This window comes from Oncorhynchus clarkii, chromosome 20 (genome assembly GCF_045791955.1).
Source record: "Oncorhynchus clarkii lewisi isolate Uvic-CL-2024 chromosome 20, UVic_Ocla_1.0, whole genome shotgun sequence".
In the NCBI taxonomy this organism is placed as follows: domain Eukaryota; kingdom Metazoa; phylum Chordata; class Actinopteri; order Salmoniformes; family Salmonidae; genus Oncorhynchus; species Oncorhynchus clarkii.
In genome coordinates this window covers 46403719-46424505 of record NC_092166.1, presented here as the reverse complement: position 1 = coordinate 46424505, position 20787 = coordinate 46403719, and the positions used below count along the sequence as shown (strand labels likewise).

The 20787-nt window shown below is 42.9% G+C and overlaps 1 protein-coding gene and 1 long non-coding RNA gene across 2 annotated transcripts; both read left to right on the top strand.

Moving 5' to 3' along the window:
* The first annotated feature begins 2993 nt into the window (after window positions 1-2993).
* LOC139376432 (uncharacterized) lies at window positions 2994-12136 on the top strand. The gene is made up of 3 exons (XR_011627922.1): window positions 2994-3347; window positions 10879-11757; window positions 11807-12136. It is a non-coding gene; the product is annotated as an uncharacterized lncRNA (long non-coding RNA).
* A 1810-nt stretch (window positions 12137-13946) lies between these two features.
* LOC139376431 (uncharacterized) lies at window positions 13947-19768 on the top strand. Its single transcript, XM_071119029.1, has 2 exons — window positions 13947-16443; window positions 16522-19768. The coding sequence occupies exon 2, from the start codon at window positions 17765-17767 to the stop codon at window positions 19016-19018; it is 1254 nt and encodes a 417-aa protein (XP_070975130.1). The 5' UTR covers window positions 13947-16443; window positions 16522-17764; the 3' UTR covers window positions 19019-19768.
* Window positions 19769-20787: the final 1019 nt, after the last annotated feature.

The window sequence follows — 20787 nt, the reverse complement described above, 5'->3', positions numbered from 1 at the left end:
GGAAAGAAATTCCACAAATGAACTTTTAACAAGGCACACCTGTTAATTGAAATGCATTCCAGGTGACTTCCTCCTGAAGCTGGTTGAGAGAATTCTGAGAGTGTGCAAAGCTGTCATCAAGGCAAAGGGTGGCTACTTTGAAGAATCTCAAATGTAATTTGATTTGATTAACACTTTTCTGGATACTACATGATTCCGTATGTGTTATTTCATAGTTTTGATGTCTTCACTATTATTCTACAATGTAGAAAAACCCTTGAATGTGTAGGTGTGTCTAAACGTTTGACTGGTGTGTGTATGTATGTATATATATATATTTTGTATTGATCCGCAGCCCTGTAAAAGGGGGCGGCCTGCAGATTGCCCATCCCTGGCCTATATAATATATTGATTATGATAATGACAATAATAACATAAATTATAGTATAATTTAACAATAATTATTATATCAATGATTAGGTATATGTAAACATTTTAAACACTACAGAATCTCTGTCTTCCAGATAGTGTGAGAAACGTTTTGAAGCTACTTGTTTTCTTTCGTTCTCTTTATTTATTATTTCCGGTACATGCTTTCTATACTGCTCTACTAGTCCGACCACTACCTACTCTATTATTCCTGTGAGACTAATGCACAACAACACACATTCTTTAGGGTTGTTGCCATTCAAGAACCTTCTGATGGAAACGATTGAGCGGTAGTGTAGAAAGCATTATGTTCTATGATTTAAAGAGTATTTTAGGACTAGTAATATAAACATATGATTATGATGAATATATACAGTATGAGCAAATGTATGCAGAAATAAGATGTATTTATGAAGTTTTGTTTAAAATGAAATACAGAAATATACTGATAAAACATGATAAGAGTTATAACTAAGGTGTTGAAATAAATGCTGAATCAACTATTGAACTGTTTGGATATTTTTTCCCTCTCTGAATCAAAGGTATCTACGGTGGCAAGAAAAAGTATGTGAACCCTTTGCAGTTACCTGGATTTCTGCATAAATTGGTCATAACATTTGATCTGATCTTCATCTTAGTCACAACAATAGACAAACACCGTCTGCTTAAACTAATAACACACAAACAATTATAAGTGTTCATGTCTTTATTGAACACACCATGTAAACATTCACTGTGTAGGGTGGGAAAAGTATGTGAACCCTTGGAATTAGTAACTGGTTGACCCTCCTTTGGCAGCAAAAAACTCAACCAAATGTTTTTTGTAGTTGCGGATCAGACCTGCACAAAGATCAGGAGGAATTTTGGACCATTCATCTTTACACAAAACTGTTTCAGTTCAGCAATATTCTTGGGATGTCTGTCTGTTGATAAACTTGGGAATTAATTTTTCCGTCGATGATAGCAAGCTGTCCAGGCCCTGAGGCAGCAAAGCATCCCCAAACCATGATGCTCCCTCCACCATACTTTACTGTTGGGATGAGGTTTTGATGTTGGTGTGCTGTGCCTTTTTTTCTCCACACATAGTGTTGTGTGTTCCTTCCAAACAACTCAAATTTGGTTTAATCTGTCCACAGAATTTTGCCAGAAGTGCTGTGGAACATCCAGGTGCTCTTTTACGAACTTCAGATGTGCAGCAATGGGTTTTTTTGACATCAGATCAAATTGGCATCTTCTGTGGTGTCCTCCCATGAACACCATTCTTGTTAAGTGTTTTACATATCATAGACTCGTCAACAGAGATGTTAGCATGTTCCAGAGATTTCTGTAAGTCTTTAGCTGACACTCTAGGATTCTTGATTGAACATTCTGCTCTGTGCTCTTGCAGTCATCTTTTCAGGACAGTAACTTTTAGGGAGAGTAGCAACAGTGCTGAACTTTCTGCATTTATAGACCATTTGTCTTATCGTGGACTAATGAACATCATGGCTTTTAGAGATACTTTTGTAACCCTTTCCAGCTTTATGCAAGTCAACAATTCTTAATCTTAGGTCTTCTGAGATCTATTTTGTTCAAGGCATGGTTCACATCAGGCAATGCTTCTTGTGAATAGCAAAATCAAATTTCGTGAGTGTTTTTTATAGGGCAGGGCAGGTCTAACCAACATCTCCAATCTCATCTCATTGATTGGACTCCAGGTTAGCTGACTCCTGACTCCAATTAGCTTTTGGAAAAGTCATTAGCCTAGGGGTTCACATACTTTTTCCAACCTACATTGTGAATGTTTAAATGATGTATTCAATATAGACAAGAAAAATACAATAATTTGTGTGTTATTAGTTTAAGCACGCTATGTTCGTCTATTGTTGTGACTAAGATGAAGATCAGATCAAATTTTATGACTCATTTATGCAGAAATCCAGGTAATTCCAAAGGGCTCACATACTTTTTCTTGCAAATGTAGGTTCACATAAAGATAGATAGCTAGGTTCACTGTTTGTTCTGTTATGATTGACTAATTTGGCAGCTTCTCCTCCTCCCAGCCCACCAGCGGCCTTACACCATATTGTTCTCATGTTCAGGATTAATTCAGATCTGGACGAATGCGGAAAAGAGGCCACTAAGTACTTGGATTCATCTGCTGTAATCATACACTGTAGGAGGTAAGGTGGGTCTTTAAGAAGTGGGAAGTCAAGGAGAAAAACTGAGAAACCAGCTAACGGTCAATGAGAAGTCATTCCTTGACACACTTGTACAGGTTCTGATGCAGTTGGTTTCCAGGACCCACTACATCAGGGAAACCCCAACCCTCACTTTGCTTGCAAGCAGTAGGGCAGCATGCACACTATGTGGTCTGGGAGTATGCTCTTTGGCAGTTTTGACAAATTCCGTCACATCAGAGAATGGAGTGTGCAAAGGATTGGGGGATACCTAGTCAGTTGTACAACTGCAGGCATTCAAAGGTGCCCAGGGTGAATGTGACAGTACACAGGGCCGCTCCCTACACACACACACTAATAAGCTCACATGATGCGGTGCCACATTGACACAACGCTGTGCAGAGGGTTGAAATAAACTTTGCGTACACTCGTGTCAACACTAGTTCTTCAGCACCCTATTGAGAGAGGGAGGGAAGGAGGGAAGGAGGGAAGGAAAGGAGGAGGATGTTTCTTCCAGTTGTTTTTGTAATGGACTATACAGTAGCAGTTGTAGAGAGCGAGAGAGAGAGGGACAGTGAGAGAGCAGGAAGAGGTAGACGAAACAAATCATCTGACACAGAGTTTCAAGGAAACTACGGGAAGAAAAAAATGAAGGACAGGGAGAGAGTGAGTGAATAGAGGAAAACTTGAATAACGACTTCAGAAAACAGCGAGAAAGTTGACCGACAGTGGAATGAGTATTAGGATAGAACAACACTGCTAACAGTGGAGGAGTGAAAGGTAAGAATGATCTTTATTTGCCTCTTGCCTACCAATCATTGTATGATTTTTATGCAAATTCACTGTCTTTGTCTTACTTTTGTTGGCTCTGACTTGGTGACTCGTTCTTTCAGATCACACTGGTGTTTGTAACTTTACAGGGAAAATTGTGTCAGTGAGTGAGGAGAATGTTTTGTGGAAGAGACACGGAGAGAAAAAGAGACAGAGGGAAAGTCTGAATGGCCCAAGAACTAACAAGTGGTCACTCGAGTAATCACTAGTGATTCAGAGAGACATGTAACTGATGATTTCTCCCAGACATAGTTTTCATTTTTGTCATGTTTGAATGAGGACTTTATTATTTCAATGACTTTAACACAACTTAAACGTATTTTTATTGGAATTATAGTCTAACTGTTCAGTGTTATGAAACTGAGCAAAGACAAACTAGCCAATTGATACTCATAAAACCTAGTCCCCTACCCACCTAACCTCAGCATGCTGATATAAATAAACAAAGTGGATATAGTGGGACTATATTTTAACCAGAACAACAATTCTGTGACATTCATCAACAGTAGGCCTACTGTACTGTTATGTCATGACTTACAAGACCAGCTGAGAGAGGGACAGGCTAGATAAACACAGCAGCAAGGGGGAGGACTGTAGTGAGACAGAACCTCGGTTTAACACTTCTCTCGGCTTTAGTCTTGTGATGAAGTACAGTTATTCGGTGTCACACAAAGGAAATGATCACTGAAAATAAAGTGCCAATGTCTTATGGAGACAATAATAGGCCTGTAAGAAAAATCAGTTAAGAACAAATTCTTATTTTCAATGACGGCCTAGGAACAGTGGGTTAACTGCCTTGTTCAGGGGCAGAACGACTGATTTGTACCATTGGGGATTTGATCTTGCAACCATTCAGTTACTAGTCCAATGCTCTAACCACTAGGCTACGCTGCCACCCCAAAAATATTATTATTAGTATTAATTAGTATTATCTTGTACTGGTCAGAAAACTTCTTATACTGACATAACCTTGTGTTAATTTTAAACAAAGCTTTGACTTAGAACTACAGTAATCCTATTCATTGTTTTCCAAACCCAAACTTTCTCCCCTCGCACTTTGTTGTCATGTTTTCCATGTTAAAGGGGCATACTGTAAGTGAGAGGAGAATATGGTTCAGCTAATAGGGAGGCCGTTAGTCAGAGCCAGGGAAAGATGACCTTTCCCTCCTGTTTATTTTTGGACAGCAGCAGGAAGAATGTTGGAGCTGGGGTGTTCTATTCTTGCTGTTAGATTCCAGCCTATGAATTCCAGTCTCGGAATGGTACTCCCCCTTACTCACGATAGGTTCCGATTTAGCATAGACGTCAGCAATGTAATGTATGAATTATAGCTGCGAGCAGCAATGAATTGGGTTCACAGGATGACAGAAAAGACACCATATCAGTTGGATAACAGAGCAAGCACTCTATCATTTAGGAACTCTCTTCCTTTATGTTCAACCAGTGAAAGCATTACCATGTTTATCTCTCAATACCACAAGGATGACGCAAGTGACGTTTAGTCTAGTGCTGTAGGTTGGTTATCTTTAAATGCAGCAGGTAATCATTCTTAAAGTCATGACTTAACGTATTGAGTTTATACACAGTACCAGTCAAAAGTTTGGACACACCTACTCATTCAAGGGTTTTTCTTTATTTTTTACTATTTTCTACATTGTAAAATAATAGTGAAGACATCAAAACTATTAAATAACACATAGGGAATCATGTAGTAACCAGAACAGTGTTAATCAAATCAAAATATATTTTATATTTGAGATTCTTCAAAGTAGCCACCCTTTGCCTTGATGACAGCTTTGCACACTCTTGGCATTCTCTCAAACAGCTTCATGAGGTAGGCATCTGGAATGCTTTTCCAACAGTCTTGAAGGAAAATAGTACAAATAAAGAAAAACCCTGGAAAGAGTAGGTGTTTGGGGAGAAGGGCTTTGGTCAGGGAGATGGTTCGGAGTTCCTCTGTAGAGCTCCAGAGTTCCTCTGTGGAGATGGGAGTACCTTCCAGAAGGACAACCATCTCTGCAGCACTCCACCAATCAGGCCTTCATGGTAGTGGCCAGACGGAAGCCACTCCTCAAAAAAAGGCACATGACAGCCTGCATGGAGTTTGCCAAAAGGCACCTAAAGGACTCTCAGACCATGAGAAACAAGATTATCTTTGGTCTGAATGCCAAGTGTCACATCTGGAGGAAACCTAGCACCATCTCTACGGTGAAGCATGGTGGTGGCAGCATCATGCTGTGGGGATGTTTTTCAGTGGCAGGGACTGGGAAACTGGTCAGGATTGAGGGAAAGATGAACAGAGCAAAGTACAGAGAGATCCTTGATGAAAACCTGCTCCAGAGCCCTCAGAACCTCAGATTGGGTTGAAGGTTCACCTTCCAACAGGACAACGACCCTAAGGACACAGCCAAGACAAAGCAGGAGAGAGACCTGAAAATAGCTGTGCAGCGACGCTCCCCATCCAAACTGACAGAGCTTGAGAGGACTTTCAGAGAAGAACAGGAGAAACTCCCCAAATACATGTGTGCCAAGCTTGTAGCGTCATACCTAAGAAGACCCGAGGCTGTAATCGCTGCCATAGGTGCTTCAACAAAATACTGAGTAAGGGGTCTGAATACCTATATAAATGTGATATGAACGGGGTTTTTTTGTACATTTGCAAAAAAAATGAAAAACGTATTTTTACTTTGCTATTATGGGGTATTGTGTGTAGACTGATGAATAAAGGCCGTAACGAACCAAAATGTTGAAAAAGTGAAGGGGTCTGAATACTTTCCGATTGCACTGTATATGTTATTGGTCCTTGAGGCAAATTTGTTCAACATGAGAAAAAACACCTACATACAAAGTTTAAAGTCTCTATGTCAAACGGGGCACCGGATATGAGGGTTTAACTCAGACTGCTTACAACATCGCCCCCTTTAGGCCAATCTGTGCTATTATTTTAGACAAAGTTTCTGTGTGCCTAATTGGAAAAAAAAGTTACCAATCTAGGCTTGAGTTATTTGACCATGTAAAGGAAAAAAAAAATGGAATCCAGTGAATAACAGGTTTCACGGTTTCGCTGTGAACCCCTAATAATGTTTCATCAAGTCGCTGCTGGTTCCAGGACTGTAGGCTCACTGTAAGAGTTGGATGTTTTTTGTTCCATTTCAATGAAATTCTGTATATTCCTAATCATATTTAATCATTTTGAATTTGAGAAAATTCTGTACAAATCTTTACTAATTATGTCATCAAGCCAAAAATGTTAAACATTTAAATAAGTATGGTCACTGGCAGGCACATTTCAGATTTATGAGCTAAGACAGATTTCAATTGGGTAATAATATATCTGTTGATATACTTCATGTAATGATGCAATCTCTGTGAAAGCACTATAAGGAGGTTGTTCATGATCTTTCCCTTTCTTCTTCTACGACGTCCCCAAAAATGTCGACGCTCCCCAGGGAACCCCCCGAGGACAACAGGATGCAGAGTTTCTGGATGGTGAGGAGGAAGTTACATATAAAAAGATCAACATAACATTTTACAATAGTTTGAGGCTACCATTAACGGATTATCTACACTACATGACCAAAAGTATGTGGACACCTGCTCGTCAAACATCTCATTCCAAAATCATAGGCATTTATATGGAGTTGGTCTGCCATTTGCTGCTATAACAGCCTCCTGGGAAGGCTTTTCACAAGATGTTGGAACAGTCAGCATTCCAATTCATCCCAATTCATCCGAAAGGTGTTCGATGGGGTTGAGGTCTGGGCTCTGTGCAGGCCAGTCAAGTTCTTCTACACCAATTGACAAACCATTTCTGTATGGACCTCACTTTGTGCATGGGGGTATTGTCATGCTGAAACAAGAAAGGTCCTTCTGCAAACTGCTGCCACAAAGTTGGAAGCACAGACTCGTCTAAAATGTAATTGTATGCTGTCGCGTTATGATTTCCTCACTGGAACTAATGGGCCTAGCCAGAACCATGAAAATCAGCCCCAGACCACTATTCCTCCTCCACCAAACTTTACAGTTGGTACTATGCACTGGGGCAGGTAGCAATCTACTGGCATCCGCCAAACCCAGATTTGTCTGTCGGACTGCAAGCTGATGAAGCGTGATTCATCACTCCAGAGAACACAGCCACCGCAGCCGACGCTTGGCATTGCGCATGGTGATCTTAGGCTTGTGTGCGGCTGCTCGGCCATGGAAACCCATTTCCTGAAGCTCCAGACGAACAGTTCTTGTGCTGATTTTGCTTCCAGAGGCAGTTTGGAACTCAGTAGTGAGTGCTGCAACCAAGGACAGATGATTCTTACGCCCTTCAGCAGTTGTTGTTGCTCCTAGACATTTACACTTCACAATAACAGCTCTTACAGTTAACCAGGGCAACTTTACCAGGGCAACAATTTGACGAACTGACTTGTTGGAAAGATGACATCATATGACAGTGCCACGTTAAAAGTCACTGAACTCTTCTACTGCCAATGTTTGTCTATGCTCGATTTTATACACCTGTCAGCAACGGGTGTGGCTGAAATAGCCAAATTCACTCACTTGAAGGGGTGTCCCCATACTTTTGTATAAATATGTTTTGATTTCTAAGACTTTGTAAGTTTTATATCATTCACAACTAAATTTGCCAAATAACTCTAAATCTAGCATATAGGACCTGTTTCAAATAACTCTAAATCTAGCATATAGGACCTGTTTCAAATAACTCTAAATCTAGCATATAGGACCTGTTTCAAATGATCATGTTTATGCTCATATGTGCATTTGGTCCGGAATAGAAAAAAATATCATTTCTGTTTTATTAATCTGAGTTAAATTATATTCTTCTACAATAAAATCATGTCATATAAAATAATGTCGTTGGATTTATAAGCAGATCTTGTCAGCTAAAAAAACAAGCCTACCGCCTACGGAGCATAGCAAGAGAGCATACAGTAGACCATCTCATATTCTGTTCTTCTGAAATACATCCTCTTCATATCGTAATGTTTATTTAGACCGGCCTAAATGGATTTAATGTGATGGTGTATATTCAATTTATTTATTCGATTGTTTTGATGGGTCTGACTTCTAAACTTGAAAATATGAAATATCCTTATTCATGTCACTGAGGGAGAGAAGGGAATGTAGAATGCTTACATTCTGTCAGAATATGTTATTGTTAGACATCAGAGATCCTATGGAAAGGAGAACGGTCACAGTCTGGTTCAAGTCAACAGGACAGCCGTGAGTTGGGGAGGAGTGAGGAATTTGGGCCGAGGTCAGGTCAGATGAAGTGAGGAAGAACAGATATCACTAAAGTTCTGGCTGTTCAGATGCGTAAGGAGGAGACTTAAATAGGAGGAAGGGTTAAATACCCGTGCTTGTGTGAACATGTCTTTGTCTGTTCAGCTGTCTGACCTTTTGGGTGAATAAACTTGGTTTGAGCTCTCCACAGTTGTCCGTCAGTTGTTACCCAGTTATTTAGAACCTAAAACTGAAATGTAGCTGTTGCAAAGGTGCGCATCAGCGACTTGTATGCAGCTTGATTAATGGGCATTCCTGTGAGACCCGCAGTCTTTTGCATGACAATAACCGGCTGACAAAAGTTCATGACACAGCCACAGCCCTATCTACAGCGCATTCATAAAGTATTCAGACCCCTTGACTTTTTCCACGTTTTGGAAATGTTACAACCTTATTCTAAATTGTATTAAGTTGGTTTTTCCTCATAAATCTACACACAATACACCATAATGACAATGTTTAAAAAAAAAAAATCATATCACATTTATATAAGTATTTTTCTAGTGTTGATAGGCTTTTTACTACCAGCCATATATAGAGCTCTGATTACTACTGTATACATACTATGTGTTGTGTGAAATGATACGGAGAGAGTTAATGAGGAGAAAGCACTAACGCTAATCTGTATCGTCAGGAATGGGTCCCACCTGTAAAAAAGCCAAAGAATAAAAGTCCAGAAGGATAAACCGTGTGTGTGTGTGTGTGTGTGTGTGTGTGTGTGTGTGTGTGTGTGTGTGTGTGTGTGTGTGTGTGTGGTGTGTGTGTGTGTGTGTGTGTGTGCGAGCGAGTGTGGACTTGTTTTCCTATCTTGTCACAACCAGGATGTCGTGACAAGATGGGAAAACAATAAAAAATCTGAAAAGTTCAAATGCTATTTTCTTTTTAAAGCTGTAAAATGTTTGGTTAAGACGGCGCTGGAGAGGATGGCTGATGTGTTACATGCTCCTAACCAACTGTGCTATTTTGTTTGTTTTTTTGTGTTGTTTGTAACTTATTTCTTTATTTATTTTGTACATAATGTTGCTGCTTCCGTCCCTTATGACTGAAAATAACTTCTGGACATTAGAACAGTGATTACTGACCTCGAACTGGAAGAAGCTTTTTCTTTTAACGAGTCCAATGATAAGGATATACTGCTTTCCCAGGAACAGGCCCAAATCCCCGTCATTTGCGTGAAGAAAAGATGGAGAAAAAGGGGGCAGAGGTCGGGCTGCCTTCTGAGAATTAATTGGCGAGAGAGTAAACTCCCACCGCCATCTGTTCTATTGGCTAACGTGCAATCATTGCAAAATAAAACTGATGACCTATTTTTTACTTTAGTTAACATTGTAAATATTTTCTTAGCTCTTCTTGAACTGCACTATTGGTTAAGGGCTGGTAAGTAAGCATTTCACGGTAAGGTCTACAAATGTTGTATTTGGCGCATGTGACAAATAAAGTTTGATTTGATATGTAACTTTTTGTGTTACCTAACCAAATTCATGTTGAAATATGTGTTATACAGTGCCTTTGGAAAGTATGCAGAACCCTTGACTTTTTCCACATTTTGTTAGGTTACAGCCTTATTCTCAAATTGATAAAATATTTTTTCCCCCTCATCAATCTACACACAATACCCCATAATGACAAAGCAAAAACAGTTTTGGAAATTGTAGCTAATTTATTAAATATAAAAACTGATCCTGACTAGTCTCCTAGTCCCTGACACTGAAAACATCCCCACAGCATGATGCTGCCACCACCATGCTTCACTGTAGGGATGGTGCCAGGTTTCCTCCAGACGTCACGCTTGGCATTCAGGCCAAAGAGAATCTGAGAGTCTTTAGGTGAGAGTTTTCAGGTGTCTTTTGACAAGCTCCAAGTGTGCTGTCATGTGCCTTTTACTGAGGAGTGATTTCCGTCTGGCCACTCTACCATAAAGGCCTGATTGGTGAAGGTTCTCCCATCTCCACAGAGGAACTGTAGAGCTCTGTCAGAGTGACCATCGGGTTCTTGGTCACCTCCCTGACCAAGAATGAGCGATGAGCTGTCCTTTAAAGCAGGTAACCTGACACCACAATCTCTTCAAATCACAGTTCAATTCAGCATTATGTCTAAAGCATTGAGAGATGACGGTTCCTTTAGCCAGTCCAATGTCTCAAGTGTATCATCCTGAATCATGTTTGTTTCCATACCTGTATTATTCCAGGTGAAGTGTTCCTGAAGGTTGAGGAGGAGGATGACCAGGGCTGGTGCAGGGGGATGCTGGATGGAGGAAAGGACGGCTTCTACCCAGCTAATTACATTGAGGCTGTTGTGCAGTGATGATGTCATCCTGCCACGCCCACACTCAAGTGTTACCTCAAGTGTTACAAAATGTGCATGTGTTCATTGACAAATCCACTTTGGTGCAAAAACAATTTAGAATTTTGAGTTGACTTTGACATCTTACCAAAATAACCATAAACATGAAATGTTAACGCCCACAATGTTATCATAATCATCATGCTGAAATATGCAATGTACATTTTTATCTAAAGATTGATACCCTCAATTATCTAATTTTATATCACCAAATTTTTAAATTCTGGCACAAAGAACACATGTTCAACTTCATTAAAAAAAACATGTTTTCCCATCTCAAGAGGTAAATACAAAAAATACTATAGTAAGTGCCTAATAAATGCCAAAGTAAGTAACAGGGTTGACCGTAACTTAACCAATTAATCTTAAATCTGCTATAAATCGCCTTGTGACCTGGGGAATGAAAGCTTGCTGTGTGCAACAGGGAGGGTCAATTGAATTCAAGCTTCATCCCAAAAATGATACTGTTAAACATTTATAGCCTATCTATCTATGGGTAAGAGGGTTGACGTGTTATGCCAGACACGCTCAGTTTTCTACCACAAAGCACCAACTGCCAACACACCTACTTTCACATCATGATTAGACTTACTGTATGTTCAATGTTTATAAAAAAAAATAAAATAAGAGTTCAGTTCACTTAATAGGGTTGACCTTAAAATGAGGTACAGACATGAATTAATTTAAAAAATATTAAACATTAAATAAGTAATAATAATAATTTGTCAAAGCAACAAAATATCAAGGGCTTTGCAATGACGGTGAAAACTGAGAAACTTTGGGTTTAAGTGGGTTAAAATCTTCCGAGAAGTAAAAAATAAGTAAATGACGTGTCATTTAATGACATGTCAAAATAATGTTTTTGTCAGTTTAGCAAATCTTTGCTCATAAAAAAATCGGATTTATTGAATTTTCCATGTGGTCTATATTATTAAAGGGGCCTTTTATTTAATAAAACAGGCCTTTAAAATTCAATATTGATGCAACATTCTTACTTGCATTATCAAACGATGCAAAAGACACTTCATTCGCTGAACAACCCCTATATGTTTTGAATATTTGTGCAATATGAATTAACTTATAAATAAATGGCTATCACTCACTGTGTGTACTTTTTGCAGGAGCTCTGTAACGTTGGGAGAGTGATGGGTGTGGAGTCAGGCGCAGAGAGCAGAAGTTCCACGGGAAAAAAACGCTTTAATGTCCTCAGTAAACAGGAACAGGTACAAAAATGGTTGAAGCCAAAACACAGGCGCAAACACAACCCAAAGAACCCAAAATCAACAATATACCACCTACGTACAATAACAACAAGCCCTCTGGTAGCAGAATCAGAATCCTTTAGGTAACATTTATGAACAGCGCCTTCAAACGACGGAATGCTCCGTCCTCCTCTGCTGACCACTGCAAACGCAATGGCCCCCCCCTTCAGCAGTGAGGTAATAGGATAAACCTCCGGTAGTAATTGGCTAACCCTAAGAACCGCTGCACCTCTTTTACCGTGGTCAGAGTCGGCCAATTACGCACGGCTTTGACACGGTCACCCTCCATTACCAGGAAGGAAACGGCTCTTTGGAAAACTCACATTTCTCCGCCTTCACGTATAGTCCAGCAGTCGCCCAAGAACCTTGCGCACCAGAGACACATGCGTGTAGCGGAGTAGATCAAGATATGTAAATATACACCACCACAACCTGTCCGTGCAGGTCTTTGAGAATCTCGTCTACGAAGGATTGAAAGATGGCTGGAGCATTCTTTAACCCGTACGGCATGACGAGGTACTCATATTGGCCAGATGTGGTACTAAATGCGGTTTTCCACTCATCTCCCTCCCGAATACGCACCAGATTATACCTGCTCCTGAGGTCCAGTTTTGTGAAGAATCGCGCCCCATGAAATGATTCCACCGCCGTAGCGATGAGAGGTGGAATTGAGACCTCGATAATCAATACACGGACGCAAACCACCCTCCTTTTTCTTCACGAAAAAGAAACTCGAGGAGACGGGTGACATGGAGGGCCGAATGCCCTGTCCCAGGGCTTCCGTGACATAGCCAACGTCTCCTCCTGGGACAAAGAATACACGTGACTCCTGGGTAGTGCAGTGTTTACCTGGAGGTTTATCACGCAATCCCCTTGTCGATGGGGTGGTAATTGGGTCTCCTTCTTCTTACTGAAGGCGATAGCCAAATCAGCATATTCAGCGGGAATGCGCACGGTGGAAACCTGGTCTGGACTCTCCACAGTTGTCGCACTGATGGAAACTCCTACACACCTGCCTGAACACTCACCAGACCACCCCTGGAGAGCTCCCTGTCTCCACGAAATCTTAGGATTGTGAATAGCCAGTCAGGGAATCCCCAGCACCACCGGAAACGCAGGTGAATCGATAAGGAACAGACTAACAGATGCTCCTTATGATTCCCCCGCATAATCATCTCCAGAGGAATCGTGGTCTCCCTGACCAGACCTGACCCTAACGGTCGACTATCTAAGGAGTGCACGGGGAAGGGGGGGGGATCTACCTTGACTAACGGAATCCTCAACCTCTGGGCGAGTCCTCGATCTATAAAGTTCCCCGCTGCGCCTGAATCGACTAGCGCCTTATGCTGGAGAGAGGGAAAAAACTTAAGGAAACAAATTAATAAAAACATGTGACCAACAAGAAGCTCTGGGAGAGTGTGGTGCTGACTCACCTGGGGTAATCGAGGAGTGTTCTGCCTGCCCTCTCAACTCCCAGATGGACTCCTCCAGCACCGACCAGAAGTGTGCCCTCTCCGGCCACAACGGGTACAGGAGGAGCCTCATCCTCCGGTCTCCCTAGATGCAGCCCCCCCCCCTAGCTCCATCGGAATGGGAGCGGGAGGGCCAGGAGATGGAACTGACAGGACCCTTTCAGAACGTCCGCGAGCAGCCAGCAGATGGTCTAGCCGGATCGACATGTCTATTAGCTCATCCAGGCTGAGCGTAGTGTCCCGACAAGCCAGCTCCCTGCGGACGTCCTCTCTCAGGCTACACCTTTAATGGTCTATCAGGGCCCTGTTGTTCCACCCTACTCCAGCGGCCAAGGTCCGGAACTCCAGTGCGAAGTCCTGCGCCCTCCTCGTCCCCTGCCGGAGATGGAACAACCTCTCAACTCCGGGTAGTGGCCCCTCGCTGAGTTGGGCCCGTTCCAGACGGCATTGGCCCACTCCAGGGCTCTACCCGTCAGGCAGGAGACGAGGACACTCACGCTCTCCTCATCCGAGGGAGCCGGCCGAACGGTGGCCAGGTAGAGATCTAGTCGTAGCAGGAATCCCTGGCACCCCGCCGCCACTCCATCGTACTCCCTCGGAGGCGTAATACACAGAGCGCTGGCACCGGATCCCGCTGGAGGAGATGGTAGAGTTGCTGGTAGGAGGGTAGGTGGGGTAGTAGGGAGACCACTCCTCTCCCAACGGTCCATCTTCTCCATCATTTGATCCATCGCTGATACGATGCGATGTCATTCGCTGAACAACCCCTATATGTTTTGAATATTTGTGCAATATGAATTAACTTATAAATAAATGGCTATCACTCACTGTGTGTACTTTTTGCAGGAGCTCTCTGTAACGTCGGGAGAGTGATGGGTGTGGAGTCAGGCGCAGAGAGCAGAAGTTTCACGGGGGAAAAAAGCTTTAATGTCCTCAGTAAACAGGAACAGGTACAAAAATGGGTGAAGCCAAAACACAGGCGCAAACACAACCCAAAGACCACTGTTACATAAACCGGACAGCGAAAACCCCAAATCAACAATATACCACCTACGTACAATAACAACAAGCCCTGTGGTAGCAGAATCAGAATCCTTTAGGTAACATTTATGAATAAGATGTTTTATTAATTTTCATAAGTATGCTTATGTGGGAAAAGTTACTTTTCCCATTGGGGAGAGGTTAGGCTTGTCTTCTTATGGGAATGTGTCTAACTATTACATGTCCCCTCTGAGGTTGCCCTTATCTTGATTTAGTATATGGCCTAGGAGGCTCACTGTCTCCATGAGCTTGAGCTTGTCCAGGAGGGATTGTATTTGAGATGGGAGTATCTAAAACAATTGATATATACCATTGGATAAGGTAATGTCTTGGTACTATGTTGTACCAAGAACGAGATAAGAGCTTAGTTTTAGGAGAGCAAACTGAACGATAATTTATAGCTAATGCTGTCTGGCTATGGGATACTCCTCTGACAAGTAAATCTTCCTTTGTGTTGTCATATATACACATATTCATATACATAGCTTATATATCAAGCACATATATTAAGCCGCCTGACTCAAGTCATTTCACGCACCCCTGTCCAAACAGGAAGCACCCTAGCCCCAGCCATAAACTGCCAGTTTCAGTTCCCCTTATCTCACGACTCCTGGACACACAGACACTTCATCGCACGAACACACACACCTCACTCCCCCCTCTACTGGTCGGGTGCCAAGAGCAGAGGACTCTGCTGTGCACCAATGGGGCCTGCTCTGGCTGGAGCAGGCCCGCCTCCAACTCTTCGGGACCAGTCAGAAGACCAACACGACAAGACTCCACCTACATTATTCCATGTATAAAATCTGCTGCAACCTTTGTCTAGGTCCCTTTTTCAGCTAACTCCTTCTAAGCTATATGAATAGGTCCGTGCACGTTAAACTGCAGGACAAGATATATTTTGACTTTAATAAACTGCCTTTTTGCTATACTTGATTCCACTCTGTCCAGCGTCTTGATTTGGTCTCTTTCTCTCGTAGTTAAACATCAACAAAACTTGGTAGCAGAGGATGGTTCTCAACATCTGAATTCGATCTATGACAAGTTGATGTGAGAGGAGACAAATCATTGGGTGCAAACCAGACGGAAGAGTGACCTGTCGCCAGGAGACATCGGCCATTCAACTTGCCTCAGGAAACTGATCAGAGCGCTCGACATAAAAGGTAAGCAGAGCCTGTTAAATCAAAAATCTGCACATTATATTTTAGTCAATTGCCAAATTTTTGATCAGTAGTACTGAGCGTGAGTATGAATTGCTGTTAAATTACTTTTAAGAAATTAAGGCATGGTTAAAAGATATCTTGCATAAATAGAGACTGGTTAACTGAATCTGCATGTAAAATGTCCTATTGATATGTTGTGTACTATCGAATAGGTCTTGTAAGAGGTGTAGTTAACAGATAAATTAACTGAATCTGCATGTAAAATGTCCTATTGATACGTTGTGTACTATCGAATAGGTCTTGTAAGAGGTGTGGTTAATTTATAAATGAACCGAATCTGCATGTAAAATGTCCTATTGATACGTTGTGTACTATCGAATAGGTCTTGTATGAGGTGTGGTTAAATTAACCGAATCTGCATGTAAAATGTCCTATTGATACGTTGTGTACTATCGAATAGGTCTTGTATGAGGTGTGGTTAAATTAACCGAATCTGCATGTAAAATGTCCTATTGATACGTTGTGTACTATCGAATAGGTCTTGTATGAGGTGTGGTGAAATCGACTGAATCTGCATGGAAAATGCCCTATTAAATGAGTTGTATATTATCTAATAGGTTGTGTAAGAGGTGTAGTCGAGTAGAAATAGTATATGTAAGTTTGGCGTTCCACAAGACAGTGATCGGGAATGATGTGACCATTGCACATCAAACTATAACATAATATAACCAGTTTTGACGTTCCGCAATTTTGTTGTGCCCAGTTCAGAGAAAACATTTGTTGGGGAGTAATTGCCATACTGTGAATACATAAACGGTGTAAAATTGACGGCCGCTGAGCCCAAATACTGCCCATACCAGCCGCCGAGCTGCGAATTAACCCAGCCGCCGTGCTGAATGCTGACTGGTTGCTATTTTCCTTTTTCTGCTGTTGGTATTCCCCAGGAGATAGAATTATTCTGAAAATTGTTATAGAACCGCTTGAATTTACTAATATATTGTTCCAAAAGGTGATTGGTGAATTACTTTTAGAAAGTATTTAAATAATTCACTGAACAAATCCGAATAAAAAATACCGGTTCCCAAAGTGATAAAATTATTCTGACAATTGTTATAGAACCGCCTGATTTCACTAATATATTGTTCCAAAAGGAAATCACCGAATCATTTCTAGAAAATACCTAAATAAATTGCTGAACAAATTCAAATAAACTACAGGAGAAACACACACGTGGCTGGCACCACATACTGATAAATCTTTGCGTGCGAGGGTGAGACACAAAAGATAAGTCTGTGCCGACACCGCGAATACATCCCTGGTTTCGACCAGGGACGGGCTAAGCATACAACGATAGAAATAAACACCACATAGTAAGGATTGAATATACCTAAATAACGCATTATACACATTATCAGACGAACTAGATAAAATGTCTGCAGCCACCACGCCCAAACTCAAATTCAATGAATATTTAGATCAGAGTATGATTGATAGAGCGGGAGGGAAAGAACAGTATAGTAAAGTGAAGAAAGTGTGGGAACGGATAAAATTAAAATGGACACAAGCAGGTTACTTTAGCGGGGGACCTCCTACAGGGGGGAAACTCCAATCTATGCAGAAAGAGCTAGAGGACGCAGTAGAAAAAGCAAGAGCGAGTGAGACGGAGAGGAACAAGATACACATGTTCAAAAAAGAAGGCACTAGAAAGAGAGAGAGCAGAAGCAGAGCTAAAGATAGGGACATGGGCGATAGAGGAGAGTAGGAGGGTGAAACCGCAGAAGAAACCAGACATAATGGGCGTGGTCTCTGCAACGTCAGAAGATACCAAAGCTCCACACGATTATTCTCCCACAGCCCCCCAAGCTGACAACACCAACACGGCGTCTGCTCCTCCCTCACTATACCCAGAGATACCAATAGAGGTGGCCCAACCTCCACCATATTCAATGGGGCACAATCAACGTGGCCCGTTTCACAACCCGTTCAAAGGCAACCCTTTCCTCACCAGGACCCAGCCCACAATTCAGGCCCCTCTTTTAAGTGTACAGGCAGGCCAGCTGAAAGGGGCTATGAGCTTTGGAATAACAGGAGGGCAGATTATGTGTGAGCAAATCACCACCAGTACTCCAGGTCCAGGGAACACCTCCCAGGAACAGGACCAACAATGCAACTCCGGGGCTTTCCCCGGAACCGGACCACTCCTGATAGACCTCAGGGGGTCTGTGGGCTCTCTCACAAGTCCGAAGAGTACAGATGGCGGTGTGCGCTTCCTCTCACCTCCTAACCCCGCCTACTGCCGAGAGTGTTCCCCGCACAGCCTGCAAGCTGAGGAAGGATCCTGCCAGAGCCAGGTGAGCCAGGCAATGGAAGATGATGAGGACAGTAACAGACACGCACCCATCCGTGTAGAGGTAGAATATGAGATACAAGACCTAAGAAGACAACTGAATAAATCCATAGCCCTAGCAAGAGGATTGATGGGCGTCGAAGGAGAAGGGATGGGTGAATACCACATCGAAGGCATAGTGAAGGGAAAGGTGACGGACGTGACCGACACCCAAAGGGCTACCACCATCCGGATGTCTGCCCGGCAGGCCGGACTGAGAGCTAAAGGAGTGACCGCCAGAGAACACTGGGACTCCGAACGGGGTGGAGCCTGCATGTTTCCCCTACGCCCAGCAGCTGATCCACGCTTCTTAGAGTACCAACCTTGGAAAATGACTGACCTGACCACACTTATGGAACAAATGCCTAGTCTGCATGGAGGGGCCTCAGCATGGCTACTCCAACTTCAGACTCTGACTTCGGGTCTGAATCTCTGCCTGGGAGATATGAAAGCACTACTAGCCAGAGCAGAGCATACCCTACAGAAAGAAACCATGCTACCCTGTCTTCATTTACCATCAATCCAGGTGTGCATCCAGCAGCATACCTGGACAGGGCCAAAACCACCTGGAGATCAGTCCACGATGAACCATTCGATCACACAGACACCACTCTCAACATGTGGAAAGACATGGTGGGGAATGGGTGCCCAGGAGATGTAAAAATCAAACTCAGAGGAACCGTGGGGCTGATCGCACTCCTTCTGACACAATTCAATACGCATGTGCACCACCATGTGACCCAGCACAACAAGGAAAAGGGGGGTGCTGAGAGCCAGGTCCAGTCCCTCCAGGTACAACTCCTGAAGCTCCAATTGAAGGAAGCACAAAAAGGAGAAAAAACCTAAGAAACAGATGGTGGCGGAAGAACCCAGGAGACAGGCACCAAAACAGACATCTCTCAAATAGTGGCCCAGACTGTCTCTCAGATGATCCAACAGCAGGCCGCGCCACTCCCTGTTCCAACAGGGACCCAACCAATGGTGGCACAATACCCTCCCCCACAGCAGTACGGCCCGCCACAACAGCAGCCATATTGGCAACAACGGGGCACCTACACCGGTCTACCCAAAGGGGTGTGCTACAACTGTGGAACTCCTGGCCATTATTCACGGAATTGTCAACAGCCACTCTCCACTCAGCAACGCCTATGGAGAGGTAGGGGACGTGGTAGAGGAAGTGGGGGACACCTACCTCTGCAACACCATCAACCAGGACCCAGTCACCTGCAGCAGCCAGCACCTGCATACAACCACCCCGGCCGGACCTACTCACATGCAGCAGCAACAGCAAGACTACAATCAACCTCAGTTCCAAGGCATGGCAGGGAACGCCTTGCCCTGGCCATGACGATGCCCCCCACCCGCTGCAGGAGAAGGGAGCCAACTTACTGGAAAAAAAAAAAAAAAAAAACATTTTTACCCCATACCAATGAACCTCCTCGCACCCGGATCATCAACAGGTTTTGCACAACTGACAACAGATCTATCTGCGGTTGGATGTTTCTGTATAAGACGAATTCACCTCATCCGTCCTTTTCCAGAAACAAGAGGGGGAGGAAGCAGAAAGGAAGCAGAACAAAGAACAAAGGACTGGTGAAACTAAAGACCCTTCAAAAGGTCTCGCACATCTGGTGGCACCCTCAAATTAAAGTAATGACTGACTTATTTTGTGACAAATGCAGCATCTGTGGCAGACACAACCCGAAGAAACCATATCAAACATACTTAATGCATATTTTCAGGACAGTAGCATAAAACGCTATCTCTTAGTTATGGTAGATAGGTGTCCAAATGGTTAGAAGCAATACCAACAGCAAAAGAGAATGCTAGGTCGGTCATTAAGTGGCTACAAACCAAACTAATACCCAGGTATATTGACAGTGGCTCACATTTCAGTAACAAACACCTAAGACAGGTGGAAGAAAGATTTGGCATAACACACAAATTCGGTTCTGTGTACCATTCCCGGTCCCGAGATCTGGTGGAACGTCAAACCAAAAGTTGAAAGCAAAAGATAGCTAAAGTGTGTGCAGGTTCGAAGTTGACATGGGTTGAAGTCCTGCCTCTGGCGCTGATGGCCATGAGAGCCTCACCAGGAGCAGGCACCCATCTCTCTCCTCATGAGAAAATGACTGGAAGAGTCATGCCTGGTCGACCAAGGGAGGGAGGTCATATGCCCGCTCTTGATGTACAACAAATTGTAATGTCTGATTATGTAAAAAAACTGACAGACCTTTCTGCAGCTCTCTCTACCCAGGTTCGCAAGGTCCAAGAGGGGGAGCTGCCGGGAGACGCGCCACCACTGAAGGTAAAAGTTGGTGACTGGGTGAGGGTTAAAGTCCACAAGAGAAAGTGGCTGGAACCCAGGTGGACTGGACCGTACGAAGTGAAGGATGTTACTTCACACTCAGTCCAGGTCAAAGGTAAATC